This window comes from Protomyctophum bolini (genome assembly GCF_963924005.1).
Source record: "Protomyctophum bolini genome assembly, chromosome: 18".
Lineage (NCBI taxonomy): Eukaryota > Metazoa > Chordata > Actinopteri > Myctophiformes > Myctophidae > Protomyctophum > Protomyctophum bolini.
This window is the reverse complement of record NC_137879.1, coordinates 20338227-20354081: the sequence shown is the minus strand read 5'-3', so window position 1 is coordinate 20354081 and position 15855 is coordinate 20338227. Positions and strand designations below refer to the sequence as shown.

The 15855-nt window shown below is 41.6% G+C and overlaps 1 protein-coding gene across 2 annotated transcripts in view; it reads left to right on the top strand.

The window, feature by feature from the left end:
• The first annotated feature begins 10100 nt into the window (after nucleotides 1–10100).
• LOC308332516 (myoferlin-like) overlaps nucleotides 10101–15855 on the top strand; it is a 41569-nt gene continuing 35814 nt past the window's right edge. For both annotated transcript variants that reach the window (XM_080788461.1, XM_080788460.1), the window contains exons 1-3: nucleotides 10101–10301; nucleotides 11475–11530; nucleotides 12294–12385. In XM_080788461.1, coding sequence (XP_080644587.1) covers nucleotides 10211–10301; nucleotides 11475–11530; nucleotides 12294–12385 — 239 coding nt within the window. In that variant the 5' untranslated portion in view covers nucleotides 10101–10210. The remainder of the gene's footprint in view (nucleotides 10302–11474; nucleotides 11531–12293; nucleotides 12386–15855) is intronic.

Sequence of the window (15855 nt, the reverse complement as noted above, 5' to 3'; positions counted from 1 at the left end):
GGGAAACAAACAAACACATATGCAGTTGCCTCAAGGCATGATTCTCTTCGCCACTAAACACAGATGTGCCGTGGAGTGAGACATAGCTGTGGCCAGCTAGGAATGGCACAGGCGGAAGGCCAAGTCCACAGTTTAACCCTAACTCAGTGCTTTCACTGCACATAAATCCATAAAAGCAGAGATCATTTGTGTGACAGTGACAGCTTGCTGTCACTTGGTTTGGACTGGCTGTGAGAAGCCATGTTCCAGTATAAGAGTTGGCTTCTATTCTTTCCTTTTGCCATGGTACTTTGTTTATTTGTCTTCTAGCAGCAAATGTGAACTTTGAATTAAATATATATTTTTTTAAATGTCCGGCCCGGCCTAGTGGTCTGGGCACCTAGGCTGGTAATCCAGCCTCGACCTTTGCTGCGTGTCACTCGCCATCTCTCTCACCCCATCTAATAAAGGCAGAAAAAGCCCCCAAACATATATACTTTCAAATAAGAAACATTGCCAAAATTACATTCCTATTACCATAAAATAAATACCTGGCCTTACTGTTAACCACCCTGACTTTCTCCTCTGTCTCTCGACATAGTTACACATGATATTAGGGCTTTCTGGGTTACACTGGTTACCCATTGACTGGAGAATCGATTAAAAATATATTTTAATCACATAAAGAACTACAGACTGGCCCGAATATCTGAATTATTGTCCTCTCAGGACACTGTGAGATATAGCTTGGATCTTCTGACCAAGGCCTTCTAACTACCCCCAAAATGTAGGCAAAAACCTGAGGGTGAGCCAGTTGTAGCCCCCATTCTATGGAATACAGTCATTTGATCTTTTAAAGATATGTGAAAAATTCTAGATACTGATACATAGATTCTTTATTTGACCTTAGAGAAAAGATCATATATATATATATACACGTCAGTACATTATACAGTCGTCCTGATGGCATAAGGTGGTGCAGTTGTATTGCGGGTGCGTTACGTCACTGGCTTTCCCCTTTGAGACGTCAGACAACTCCAATTTTGCCGTTGTCCGAAATCTCACATGTTAACTTGAAAGGTAGAGCAGCTCAGTAGACTTCTTGTAATGGAATCGCTGGCACAGGTGGCATCTACACAAAACCATTTAGTCGTGTTTTACGTCATTCATCGGTATACTTTTCTGAAAAGAAAACACTGTGCCTTTTTTGTTTTGACTGAATGTGTTTTGTCAAAAAGCCTAGCCAGTTCTGCTGACACAAGCCACTATGCAATGAGAAACATTAGGCTTACGCCTGTTCATAGTCTGCTGTACAAGCAAGAACACTGAAGGTTGCTACTGTATTCGTCGAGGTGCAAATTGAACCACAGCTGGGCAGATGGTGTTGGAGACTGTTAACAGCGTGACTGGGTCTACAAACCGACACTTCTGTCTCACATTGCAGTTCACATGCTTATATTGGCAAATACCTTTTACTTTATATTGCTTGAGGCCAATGTTATACAACACATGCCAGTGTATACACAAATGTGTTCTGAAGAGATTCAGCTTTTGTCTTGCTCAGCTCCTATATTGCCAATTAAGCTCTCAGTGCATTGTAATTTATGGGAAAACTTGAGAAATGCACCTGCGTGTAAAAGCAGTAAATATGTATGTGTTCCTCTTGGTGACCATCCTTCCTGTGCAGGTCCATGCACAGGGTCAGCTATACAGTATATGTTCTTTGGAACTCGTGGATTCTGCCTCTGATTAGACTGCTGTAGCCTCAGCGTAACAGTCCCACCCCCTTTCATGACGACGAGCGGCCCGGAAGAGAATTCCCATTCATTTTTCCCATAGACGTTTCAGAAGGTATTTTTTTAAAACCTGTAAGCCTCGGACAAAGCCAACTCGGATGGTGACAAATCATGACAATAAACAAATAATTAGACAGAAGAAAAACAACAAAAAGGTGTTGTACCCTGCCCTTATTTTCTTCTATCTAATTATTTGTTTGGCCCAACATTTTCTATTTATTGTCATGACTTGTCATTATCTGAGTTGACTTTGTCCGAAGCTTACAGGTCTTTAAATAAATACTTAATGAAACGTCTATGGGAAAAATGGGAAATTCTCTAACGGGCCGCACAGAGGGGTGCCCTGGGCTCAGCCATAGCAGAGGTGTCACATTAAGGGCAGCTTGACACCTCAGCACTGATTGCCTACACCTAGCCTACAGGGCACCGCTCCACGTATTCGTCTATAAGCAGCTTCTGGTGCTGTAGGCCTAACAAACCTGCTGAAACATCTCTTTTTTAATTGCATAGACTGCCATCTTGTACAATCCATCTTAAACAATCTATGCAACCCAATGCTCTGTCACTGACCCTTGTTATAGGGTTGTGAATCGCCATATAGATTTTTATCTCAGTTGAGATTAATCTTTGCATCCCAACAAGAAATGAGGCCTGGTCTTCCCTGGCTGAGGTGGGCGTAACAGAAAGTGGAAGTTGCCATGCTCCAATGGAGGTGATTTTGATTTGCACGGCTGCCTGGCTATCTGAGACAGCAACGAGAAGGTCCACTCATTTGCCTTTGTATTAGGTATCTACAGTAATTTGTTGAGGGGGGAGTGTGTGTGTGTGTGTGTGTGTGTGTGTGTGTGTGTGTGTGTGTGTGTGTGTGTGTGTGTGTGTGTGTGTGTGTGTGTGTGTGAGCGCTGAGTACTGGGTAGGACACGTTTTGCTTTCACAGAAAGAAAGAACTAGAAACATTCCTTAGGGATTTTATTCCATACCGACTCGATAGCATCATGCAGGTTTCGGTCGATTTGTTGGCCACACATCGGCTGCAAATCTCCTGTTCCACCTCATGCCAATGGTGCTCTACTGGATGGAGAATGTGGGACTGTGCAGTGCAGTGGTGCATTGCACAATTGAAGTCATTGTCATGGTTATGGAACCAGCTTGAGATGATGCGTGCTTTTTGACATGGTGCATGAATATCCTGCTGGAAGTATATCCATTTGATAAAGGGTGCACTGTGATTATAAAGGGATGCACATGATCAACAATGAGCAACAATGCTTACTGTAATTACGCTGCGGCATATTGACATCCATGTATGATGGTCAAGGGGCTTAAACACTTAAGTCCTATTCAAGAATAAAGTTTCAAGAGGGTTTCTTTGTCACTACTCATAAAAGGTTCGCCAACAGCAACACACCACAATAACAATCATTTTGGATATGATATTAAACAAACAAAAAGAAAGACAATTGAATACTAATAAGGAATTATTGCGACCGAAGGTCAGTTAACTATAGAAATGTGGGGAAAGCCCCGTCACTCAAAATCCCCATAAATGGGGAAAGCCCCCATATATTGTGCCCAGCGGTCTTGTGACATCACTATGACATCATCAGGGATGATAGCAAATCAGGGATCATAGTTAATGCGACCTGCTGTCGCAATTAAGCCCATATATGGAGATCCCTGATGTCATCAATTAGTATATTGATATATGTCAGAACCTGTTCTGACATATTATGTTGATCCTTCCCCATCCATCCCTCCTCTTCGATGTCTCCCCTTTGACTGATACCTGTCCATTTCAACTCTAGACGGACCTGCCCCAAAGGTATTTGTGCAGCCACGCCCGGCAGCCGGGGACTTCAAACCCTATCAAACCCTGTACACTGCCCCGCTGCCACCCTCTCCATATACTGACCTATTCTGAGTCTGACAATCCATATCCCTTTAGCAATCCCTTTAGCGTGATACTGTCTCATGTCGCGTTATTGTTCTCCCGGGCCCGCTGCCGCAGTCGCCGTACCGAAGGAATACTTCAGCCGGAATATCACACACCACCCAGCCTGAACACACTACCTGTCTGTCAGAACCAGACGAGGGTCCAGTAATTAGAGTTTACAACACACACCATGTTACAAATAAAGAATCTTCCTGGGAGCTTCAATTCAGTGTGCGGACATCCCTTCCTTTTTCATCGTATTTTTGACCAGCACCTGTAGAATTCCTGGAGATGTGCGTGCTTCCTGTCGTATCCTACAACACACACCATAACATCACCACCACCAGCCTATGGTGCTGATACAAAGCAGGAGGAAGGATCCATGGATTGATGATGTTTTACATCGAACTCTGACCCGACCATCTGCATGTTGCAGCGGAAACTGAACTTTGTCAGTCCCGGTGACGTTTGGTTGGCTGCTGTGAAAAGAGTCCATTCAAACCAGATGTTACCTGGGCTCATCTGTGCACCTGATCCCACAAATCAACTATCACCGATGTAAACCTTCCTCAAGCTCCACTATGTCTCCAGATCTTACAACAACAAGCCAGTCGCCCTGGACACAGGCTAGCAACACTTCAAGCTGTGCTTAACAAAATAAAATACAAACATCACTTTTTCAATCCAAAATACCCTAAACCAAACTGAAAGACTCAGTATTCAAGCTTTTATGCCAATTATCTGCAAATCTGCTGTTGTGTCTAGAGAAATGGTTCATTTCTTGCTCTGGTGCACAGATGCCATCAGCAATTCAGCATACTTTATTTGTACAAATCAGTTGTGTTTGTTTGTTATTATTTGTTGCCCAGTATGAAAAACTGTAGGCCTAAATAGCTGAATTTGAATGCATAATAAAGATATTTTACTATTTCGTCTGTGGCTTCATGTAGCAACTGCTTCTGGGTCATGGTGTGTTTTGTTCATGTTTTATAATTTTATTAGCCCTTGTTCAACCAGGCAAGCAAGCTAAAGAACCAGGGGCCACATTATGTATCAAGGGTGTGTACACATAAAACCTCTGCTGAGCAAAATTGCTGTAGCAGTGTTTTGGTGAGTTGAGACTTGCAAGGAGAGATCATGACTACATTTTATAGGTGAAATGTATTTTCTGTTCAATACACTTTTCCCTGCTGGGGCCAATCTTTATGAACGATTGGGCCAATACATTTCTCAAAAAAGCTTCTAGGCTAAGATGTTGATACCAGTCATGGTTCATGCACTGGTCCAGTGGGAAGAGTGCTACAGTACGAATACCAGACAGGAGACGGCTCATAATTCACATTACTGTATGTTAAATTATTTGGGACTTTTGCCTTGTTGGCACTGATCCACTCTTTGGCTTTGCCACCTCCTCAACTAATGTTTGGATTTCAGATTTCACAGTCTGTCCCCCCCCCCCCCCCCCCCACACACACACATTTTTGTATTCAACATTTCCCATACGTTAAAATTAACTTAGACTTGGAAATGCATAGGTTATTAAAGCTACAATCTGTAGGTTTCAGACCAGACTTGTTCGTAATTGAATTAATGTAAGACTTTGTGCTAACGCTTTTTTTCTTTTCTTTTTTTTGTCATTTGTATTCATACCTCATGATTTGCTACTACCCTTCACCATTGTAATGAAGTTACATGACTATCTTATCTTACAGTATGTTAGAAGGGAGTCTGTGGGAAATTATACTTGTAGTGATGTTGAATTGAGCTTTCTGTGACTACTGACTTGGTGTTTGACAGTTTAGAATGGTAAACACATATACTGTACTGTTCTAATACTACCAATTTAGCTCGCTCTCTCATTATTCTGTAATGTGAAATTGTTATTGGCAGCTTCATTGTTAAATTGACCAAAGCCAGACAGTTTACTGGATCATAAAATCAATGTGCCGGCCCTTTCCAAAACAATTTATCAAAAAAGGTCATGGCTAGTAGGAAATATCACCACCTAGTTTAATAGTCTTTTATATATGAGAATTACCCCTTTACTCCACAGTCAGAGACAACATGTTTCTACTAGAGTGTGGAATGGTGGGCTGGGAGTGTACCTTTTTTTAATATAACAAACTAGGCTCACTGGTTTCCAGATAAAACGGGTGATATTTCATGTCTACTCTGTGGTTTATTTCACTGCCATGGAAGCAGACAGAGTCTAATGGAGTACGAGTTGACATACTGGGCCACAGAGGACTCCCAAACGTGTCCGTCTGACCTCTAGTTTAATCTAATGAAATCCATAAATAAACTCTGGGTGTTGCCCACCTTGCGCCAATGAAAATGACACCACTAGTCCACTACACTAAACACAAGACTAAAGTAAATAACTGTATCACACCAATACATGTCATTTACAACAAGTTTCTTCTACCATAATAAGATAATCTGTTCATCCATTCCGCTGATCTACAAGCTCATGATGACGTGCTGTGAGCTTGTATATCTGCTGTTTTTTACATTTGGAAAAACCTTTCAACATTTTCATCTATATTGTCATGCCCAATATAGGGATGCCATGTTGAAAATTATAGTGAATCCTCCTAAAGCAATTAAGGCTTCACCCTGCTTGACGTAATGACCAGAAGAAGTGTCACTTCCTGGTGATATCACGATGAGATCAGTGTCAGTGTAGGACTCATAGTCATACGTGACTCTTTTGATTGGTTCCTGGTGGATGTTTGGGAGGGGATGGAAGGAGACCAAGGCGGTTGTGACCAGACGACCAGGCAGTTGTTGTGGGTTGGCTGTCAGCGGTGGGGCAGGTCCTGTTGTCAAGGATGGGGTCATTATAAAATGTGGTTTGTAAAAGACAATCATACAAGCATGACGCACTATTTATTACTATGCTTTTCCGTTTCACAATTTTCCATGTGAGCCCACCAGAAACAATGAGTATGAGAGAACTTCAATTTGAGTTCAGTACTGTAATTGAAAGGTCAGGCTTTATCTTCTATTGGTGATCTTGTATTCATTGAAAGGATTGTCAAACATTCTCAAAGAGTTCAGGAACCATATGAGATGGGTTCCTCCATTACTATCCCACCATAAGAAAACCCTGCTCTGAGTCTGAATACTAGCATGGAAAACAGCAGTTTGTTTAATCAGAGAGATTAAATGGGAAAAGGCTCAAAACTAAAATGCTTGTATACTCATCATGGGCCGCATGGATGCATAATATCTCAACTGGGTTATTATTTAACCCCTTCATTGACTGGGGTCCCCCAGGGGCCTGTACTTGAACTCTTCCTTTTTTCCCCTTTACACCAAATTGTATATACGTATTGAGGCTTATGCGATGCCTGTCCACCCATCCAGCCTTGCAATCTGGACCAATTATGAACCTCAGCTGACATGAAACTACTCAAAGCTAATCCCATGTTTAATTTCTTGTCTTGTGTCTGTAGACCAGAGTGGGAGGTGAACACCGCTTCCAGGAACTTCAAGTGCTCTGTGATGAGATGTTCATCTGGCCTTTCCTACCTGCCTGTGGTGTGGTGAGATTCTCATTGGCCTAGCCGCCTGCAGTGCGATTCTCATAGGGTCTGTCTGTCCTGTCTGTTGAGATTCTTATAGTCCTGCCCTTGCGACCTGCGGTGGGATTCTCTTATAGGGCCATAATGCTGTATAGTGTATACTATGCAATGCAATGTGGACTGAGATCTCCAGTTTGTCCAATCGTTCACTACAGAATGAATGCAGTGCTCCCCAGTGGTGGCACAGGGACAACACACTTGGGAAATATGTTGTAATGTACAAATAATTTAAAATACTTTTCATATCATATAATATGTATGTTAGCGTTGTATTTATGACCACAAGACAACTGATACGACAACAAAAAACTATTCTGGAACAGAATAATAAAGTAGAGTGGGTAATTTACGTTTGGGAGCCAAACTGATGTATGCCATGCTTTTGTTTTTGCTTAATGTAAGTCGTTCTGGATCTCTGCTAAATGCCTAAATTGTAAATTGTAAACTCCTATGGGGCAACTAGACTACAGGTACTATTACAATCAGTAAGTAATCAGTAAGTAACTTTATTTTTGTATACTTATCTACTTATCCACTACATTTCAAAGACAAATATTGTACTTTTGACTCCACTACATTTGTAAGGAGGGACAAAGTACATTGACCTGACCACTTAATCACTGTTTCAAAAACAGTATGTATACTTTGACTCACGTTGAGTACGTTGTCCACCACTGGTCAAGGCTAGGCACTTGACCAGAGATCAGTGTCAGAGCCTGGATTAAAAATGTAAAACACTAAAAAACATTGTGTGCTTTTTAGTGCAGAATTTAGTGCTACACCCCTGTGGATTTTTTTTTCTTTCTTTCTTTTTTATCCTTTATTTACCCAGGGTAGTAGCTGAGCACAAGTGCTCATTTTCAGCAACGCCCTGCACATAGAAACACGCAGACAGACACACACACACACACACACACACACACACACACACACACACACACACACACACACACACACACACACACGTCAGAAGAACCTGATGCCCGACGTCAACCCCAGCTTTTTAGACAGCTGGTGGATGGAAAAGAAGCTCCACCTCCGCGGCTGACTGACACGACGGACAGATTCCCGGAAACGCTCTCCTCCGCGTCAGTCAGCCGCGGAGGTGGAGCTTCTTTTCCATCCACCAGCTGTCTAAAAAGCAGGGGTTAACGTCGGGCGTCAGGTTCTTCTGTCGCGGCTGTGCGTGAAGATGTGCCTGAGCCCTCTGTCTGTGAAGCGGGTGTGCAGCGACGAACAGTGGCGTATCGGAGCGTCAGGCGAGGCGTGAACGTGCACCAGCGCGCGTCTGATGCCGCTGGTGTGGGATAGGTTCATTGAAAATAAGGCGGCTGTTTTGACGCGCGGCGTTCACAGACAGCGCAGCTACATCTTAGCGCACAGCCGTGGACAGAAGAAGCTGACGCCCGACGTCATTCCGGCTTTTTAGACAGCTGGTGGATGGAAAAGAAGCTCCACCCCCGTGGCTGACTGACGCAGAGGAGAGCGTTTCCGGGAATCTGTCCGTCGCGTCAGTCAGCCGCGGAGGTGGAGCTTCTTTTCCATCCACCAGCTGTCTAAAAAGCCGGAATGACGTCGGGCGTCAGCTTCTTCTGTCTCTTCTCTAAGGTGTGTGTGCCCCCACACGGTGTGTGTTGGGATTTATACTGTTGGCCACTAAGCAGCTCCAGGGGGAGCAGTTGGGGATTCAGTGCCTTGCTCAAGGGATGACTAAAAGAATGTTAAGTTGTAGCCTACCCGTGACACATCAAATAGGCTATGTGGTTTTCATAATAAAATGTAATTGAAATTCCGGGTATTTCTGTCAGTCTATGCTTGGATGTTGAGATTATGAAACAATGACGTAATTATTTTAAATTTGTATTGAACTCAATGACATTTTTCTAGAGTAGCTAAGCCTATAGTAGGCCTACAGTTCACACAAATCACAATAAAAAAATGATTGTATTTTTTTTAATATACTAGTAGCTACACTTTTTGTTTTAGCCTATAGGTGACACCCCAAATAACAAATACTTAGTCATTACTAATTTATTTTTATTTTTATTGTTTGTCTTTGATCCGTCTGTTTACTTCCTTTATGATGGATTCCTGTTCTGTTCTTTAACTATATAGAAGTGTCTATTTGTACTCACAGTTAACAGTCTTTGTATTGAGTTTGTGCTTGAAATGTACTGTAATTATACAGTGTACTGTAAGCCGTGAATATCCACGAATATCCCAAGCCCGGATATCAAACTGTTAGTAAATATTTCAATCAATCAATCAAACTGAGATTTGAGTCTCCTCAGCGAATGGGATTTTGGTGCACTCTAGTGGCTGAATGAAATTACATTTCCGTTTGGGGTAGGTTGCTTGCGCGCAGTTCGAGCCTAAATAGCCACAAGATAGAAGCAAAGCTGTACTTTTTTTTTAAGTAACTTGAAACGGGATAATATCCGTGATTGATGTGTACAACTAGTATACAGAACACAACCTGTTCTAAGAAAATCAATAACTACCTGAAACTTGTGTGGGCTACCCATTAGAGCTGGTCTAATTTTGACAGGGAAAAAAGTCAAGTGATCTATTCATCTAAGAATAAAGTGTTTCCTATACTTTCCTTACTTTACTATGTGGATTTCTTTCTCAACAACTCAATCGGCATGTTAATGTAGCTATAGCTTCCTTCACACCGGGTGGCAGCAGTGCAGCACTGTAGCAGGGCTGCCAGTCAGGATAATTCGACTCTCGTGACCCGCCCCCATTTTCCCTAAATGACACATATGGGACTCAGAGCTATTTCCTCCACTCTCTGCCCGTTGGCTTCAGTGATGGGGCGGTAGTGAGGATGCTGCCTGCCGCACAGCTTGTGGAATGACCTGAGACAGTTTTAACTCTTATATTGTAGTTTTTAGGCTATTTATTGTTTTACAATGTTGCGAGTTGTAGTAGAATGCGCTAAGTCACTGCCTAAAAAGAGGGTTGGAAGTACTCCTGATCCCATCACAACTGTAATTTTCAAAGGTAAGAAACTGAGTTTTGTCTAAATGTAATACTCCAGGTTATCCCTTTGTGTTCCATTCATACCACTATAACCACAGTCAGGGTTGAGTCACTGGCTCACTGGAAAATTGTCTGCTGCACACGGAAAAAGCGTAGTAGCCTATAATTGGTAACACCTGTGGAGGATGTAATTATAGGCTAACTATCATATTTTGTATATCGGCGACTATGGGGGCCGGGGGGAGTAACAGAAAAATGCTAAGTTTTGCGGCGTTTTGTAGGCCTGCCTACAATAGACAATTATAGATCCATCTACATTACAAACGGGTAATCATCATATTTTTTACATGGTATAAACGAAAGTTCATTTTAATGCATTTTTAAAAATGGCAAAAAGTTTGGCTTAATAATTAGCCTACATTACGACTGTATTAGCCCATCTACTCGTCTCTGACGCTCCCTTGGTAAATTAACTGAGTCACACTGCACTCTGAAATCAGAGTTATTGTCGACTTGAGTTCTTGTCATCGACTTGAGCAGAGGTCGGAGGACACTGACTTCTTCCTGCTGACAAGATGGTAAACATGCAATTTGGACCCAACCAAATTCCATAGTACACTCACTCAGTTAGGCTACAGGCCTGTTAAATGGTCCATTTGGAACCCCCTCAAAGGTACCATGCAGGCTGTCCCTGAGGATCCCCCCTGGACCCCACTGTCAGAAACAGTGATGTAACTCACCTGGATGGGATGCTGTGTTACTACTACTATACATGCACAAGGCGTCACCCACCTTGCCCAGACAGATCAAATTACCCCACCCCCTTAGATAGCAATTCTAGTAGTCATAGCACGTCATAGTACATATGTGTAGCATAGTAGTATAGATGTATAGCTTATATGTATAGTTTCATTATAGATATTCCACTGTTACTTTCTTAGCTACGCATGTTTCATGATAAATGTCTTTATGTGATGTATTCCCATGCTTTTGTTCTTGCTTAATGTAAGTCGCTCTGGATTAAGAGCGTCTGCTAAATGCCTAAATTGTAAATTGTAAATTGTAAATTATATAATGACTGCAGTGTTTTTGCATGGATGTCAAATCATGTACCAACAAGACACTGACAGTATAATTTACAGTAGGCTATAGGCTTTCGTTTTTGGTTTTCACAAAAGTATATTACACTTTCAGATGAAAAGAAGAAAACCAAATCAATTGACAGTGAGGTGAACCCAGTGTGGAATGAGGTAATCACACACACACACACACACACACACACACACACACACACACACACACTCACACCATGTGAACCTATGCATTCCAGCAAAGGAAATGGATTGGACACATTTAATCCAATCCAAGACATAACTTGATTTCCCTGTAAATGTGCTGTTTACTGTCATATACAGTAGTCTATGATTAAGCGTGGGATTGTGATGTGATATACAGTTAATACCGTCTGTCTTCAGTGTCCTGTATAAAATTAATTGTATCTGTCTTTATCTAGCAAGGTTAATCAGGCCTCTGGTCGTAATCACAAATAAATACAGAATCTCTTTCTCAAACGACGACTTGTGTCAATTACAGTCCTGTCATGGACTGTTTGTATAGGGTGGTGAGGGACACGCCACCATGTTGGAGGAACATGTAGACAAAAGTAACTGTATTTACTTTTTTCTTTTCTCTTTGATATAACAATACAAATATCCATTATTGGTGGTACAGTGTTCAAATTACAGGGCAGATCAGGGAAGCATGGATGCTAACATGGTTCCTACGGCTAGTCCCTTGTCCCTACAAGTATATAATTCACAATTTGCAGTGTCGCTCAATGAAAATAACTGATTTGCATTTCTTTACTTGACAATCAGTTATTTGCGACAAGCGATGCAGTCAGACAACAAATTATGAATTGTGTTCAAGGGGCAAAACATATGCATTAGACTTAGAGGCGTGTGTGTATCAATAGCTGATGGTCTGTTTGTCTCCTGTCGTATTGCCTTACAGGTGCTTGAGTTTGATCTGAAAGGCTCAGCGTTGGACTCTTCCTCCTACATCGACGTCATTGTGAAAGACTATGAAACTATTGGGCAAAATAAGTGAGTAAAGAACCCCCACGCAAACTGAGCCTCTTGATCCAATGCATGGCTACCGGAGTTGCTTTCACCTGATGAAACAGAAGTGTTGTAAGAGAGACAGACACTCTGGGCCCCACCTCATGGATCACACAGCAAAAGTGTGTGTGTGTGTGTGTGTGTGTGTGTGTGTGTGTGTGTGTGTGTGTGTGTGTGTGTGTGTGTGTGTGTGTGTGTGTGTGTGTGTGTGTGTGTGTGTGTGTGTGTGTGTGTGTGTGTGTGTGTGTGTGTGTGTGTGTGTGTGTGAATGTAATGACTATACATTTAAAAAAGAAAAAGGTCAGCATTAGTACTATACAAAAGGTTTTTCATCCGGCCAATATCGTCCAGATAACAATTATATCAGTCAGACTCGTGCTAAGGAGACAAAGGAGTAATACATACCAAAGTCCTCCTCTGTCCCCCCTTTTCACCATGACTTTATACTTTATCACCTACAATGCCACAGTAATGTTTAAGGAAAATGATACGATTGGATAGGCACTTCAAGACAATATTGGAGTCCTGCTGCTAATACAGAGACTGGTTGTCTTGCTTCCCGGTCTCTCTGTAACCCACGCCCTGCCTGTTTGCCATGCTGAGACTTGTACGGACTGAGTGGGCAAGAGCTGGGATCCTGGTTAAACAACAATGAATGAATGGCTTAAGCACTGTTTGTCTTCCCTTCTCTCTATTGCTCTCCGGCATGCGTTTGACTGTGACTGAGGAAAGGAAAACATTCAGAATGAGGGGGAGAGCCAGTATGGATGGTTTGGAAATATGAGAGCTTTTGTCCAGACTCCATGTTGGAGTGTCCCTACAATAGGCATTATAAAATACTGAGTGTTGTGAAGATTTACACAGAAATATCGGAGACATCAGTGTTACCAAGGCTATTGTTAAAAGTGAGCTTAATTATAAAACATTGGTGATTGGTCCCTGTGTGACGTGGAGTGGAACAGAGTAGCTCAAAAGTTGCTGTGCTGGTTTAAACTCATTCACAGGCTGGTTGTTTATTATTGCCACAGTGCAGTGAAGACAGAGTCACATATGGGACCAATCTACTGTAGACCAACCACAGAGAATGTTTCCATGGTTTTGCTAATTAGGGCGATCAAAGTCTTGTCTGTGTCTTTGACTTTGTGCTAAGAACATCTGAATATATAAAAACTAGAGCGTCACATGAAGTGTGTCAAAGCAGCCATGTATATTTTTAGTTCATGCCTGTGACTATACCATACACTTTTATAGTATTCAGTCATAACTGTGGGAGGTGCTTTTCCTAAGCGATTCTATCTCATGAGTGCACATGAGTCCTTGCCATGTAAAGTTAGTAAAGTTTTCCACTGGGCCGGCCCAGCTGACACACTCCCTCCCTAATGATGTGAACAGGGGGAGTAGACTAGAGTAGGAAGTCTCTGTCGCTCTCTGCTTGGTTTTCCCAAATAGTTTTGCAGCTGCTGTTTCTCCCTCGTAACCTTGGCAACAACACAGAAGAGTTTAAACTTGCTCTGTCTGTGCTCATTGAATTTTAGAACACTGCGCTCTACACTGGCCGGGAGATGGTCATAAGACAGTTTATGTTAATTGCAGTCCAGTCTCGTGCATGTCATTTAGTCAGGAATTTGATCATTTTCGTCAGTGAGCATCAGGTGTTTGAACTGAGAGGAATGCTGACGTCAAGGCAGTTGCTTACATTTGCTGTGAAATGTGAAATGCTCAGACTGTGTGCCAATACCCTTCATTTAATTTTGCCAACAGGGTTCAGACTGTTCACATTGTAGGTTAAATGGCAGTGAATGGCAGTACTCTGCTTCGTGAGCTCTTACAGAGCCCTGGGACCCTGTAATCTTGCACAGCAACAGGCATCGCAAGGTCACAGTTCAATTTACCCCTGGCGGTGCCAGGTAGAACCACTGCACTGAGTGCACCAGGAGTACCACATCACTTGTAATTGATTCAGAATGAAAATATAGGCAGTCCATGTGGTCATGATGCTAGACGGTTCCTGACCAGACTCGACTCTGATTTGCACTCTGTGCAATTTATTCTAAACTGTTTGGAATGATCCCTTGGTAAATCTTCTTTGTCGTATTTTGGGGAATTGTGTGACTTAATTTTATTTTATTTCACCAAAAAACAATACAAACGTGTAGGATATAGGCTATACTGACTGAATAAATCTTGTTTTATCATTTCCCATTTCATGTCAACGAATACCGGTAGATTGTTCCATATGTCACCTCACAGCTCGCTCAAGGCATTGCATATTCTGTAAAACCTCAATTAATATCCCTGGCATTTATTTAAGCCATTGTTTTACCTAACCTTATTAAAAATCTAGTAAGTACAATATAAAGTGGAATGAATCATCTCATGCAAGTCATTATATAAATGGATAAATTGGCAAGCAACTGAAGAGTATAATATTATGCAGTACTGTATCTATATAGATAGTGCACTTCAAATAGCAGTAAATATTATGTGGCAAATAAGTCTGAGCTAGATACAATGGAAAGAAGAAAAAGCTAAGAGATTTCCCCAAAAACTATTGTCTGGTTTAACCCATTCTGGACGGGAACCCCTTTTGGTGTTTTAAACATTATGTTATAATTTAGCTATTGAAAAATAGCAGATCTACAAGCTCATAGCGCGCCACCGAGTGGCGCTCTACGAGCTTGTAGGTCTGCTTTTTTTTTTTTATCGTGAATATATTCATTTCAGAAAACTGGAGGATTTAGAAGATTTTTTTTTAATTTTGAGGTCAGGCCTAAATGGGTAAAAGACAGCTGAGTCCTTGTTCAGAGCTCTGATAGCTTGAGGGAAAAAGTATTTGGATGTCCAGCATTGCCTTTTATTTCTCCCGGGGATACACATTTTTCAACTTGATATGGGAAAAATGATGAGGTAGTGAAACATTTAATTGAAAACATATGAGTGTTTCTGACGGGCCAAGATTTGATCATCAAACTAGTGGGGACATAATTTAGTAATGAATAATAATTTGGCACCCCAGTTTGATTTTACTAAAATTTCATAATGTTAGGGGTATGATTAGGCATGTAAATACAAATAGGGTTAAGGTTAGCGCAAGTAGATGCAGAATGAATGTAAGTCAATCCAACATCCCTAAATGTTCACATAATAACAAATGTGTGTATTTGCCTTAAACCATAGCTTTGGGTTAAATAACATTAAATTAATGTAAGTCAATGCAACATTCCTAAAAGTTCACATAATAACCAATGCGTGTATTTGCCTGGCTTACACTATAGCTTTGGGTTAAATAACATTAAAGTGTGACATTATGCGCTTGTTGTGGACATCAACTGATTGTGTTTTGTGATTGCTTTGACGTGCAAAAAATGGGTATAAGAAATAATTCTGTAATAGCTGTGATTACAGTGAGCTGTGAGTTGCTACAGACTTTTTGACCAAGCTTGTTCCCACCCTCT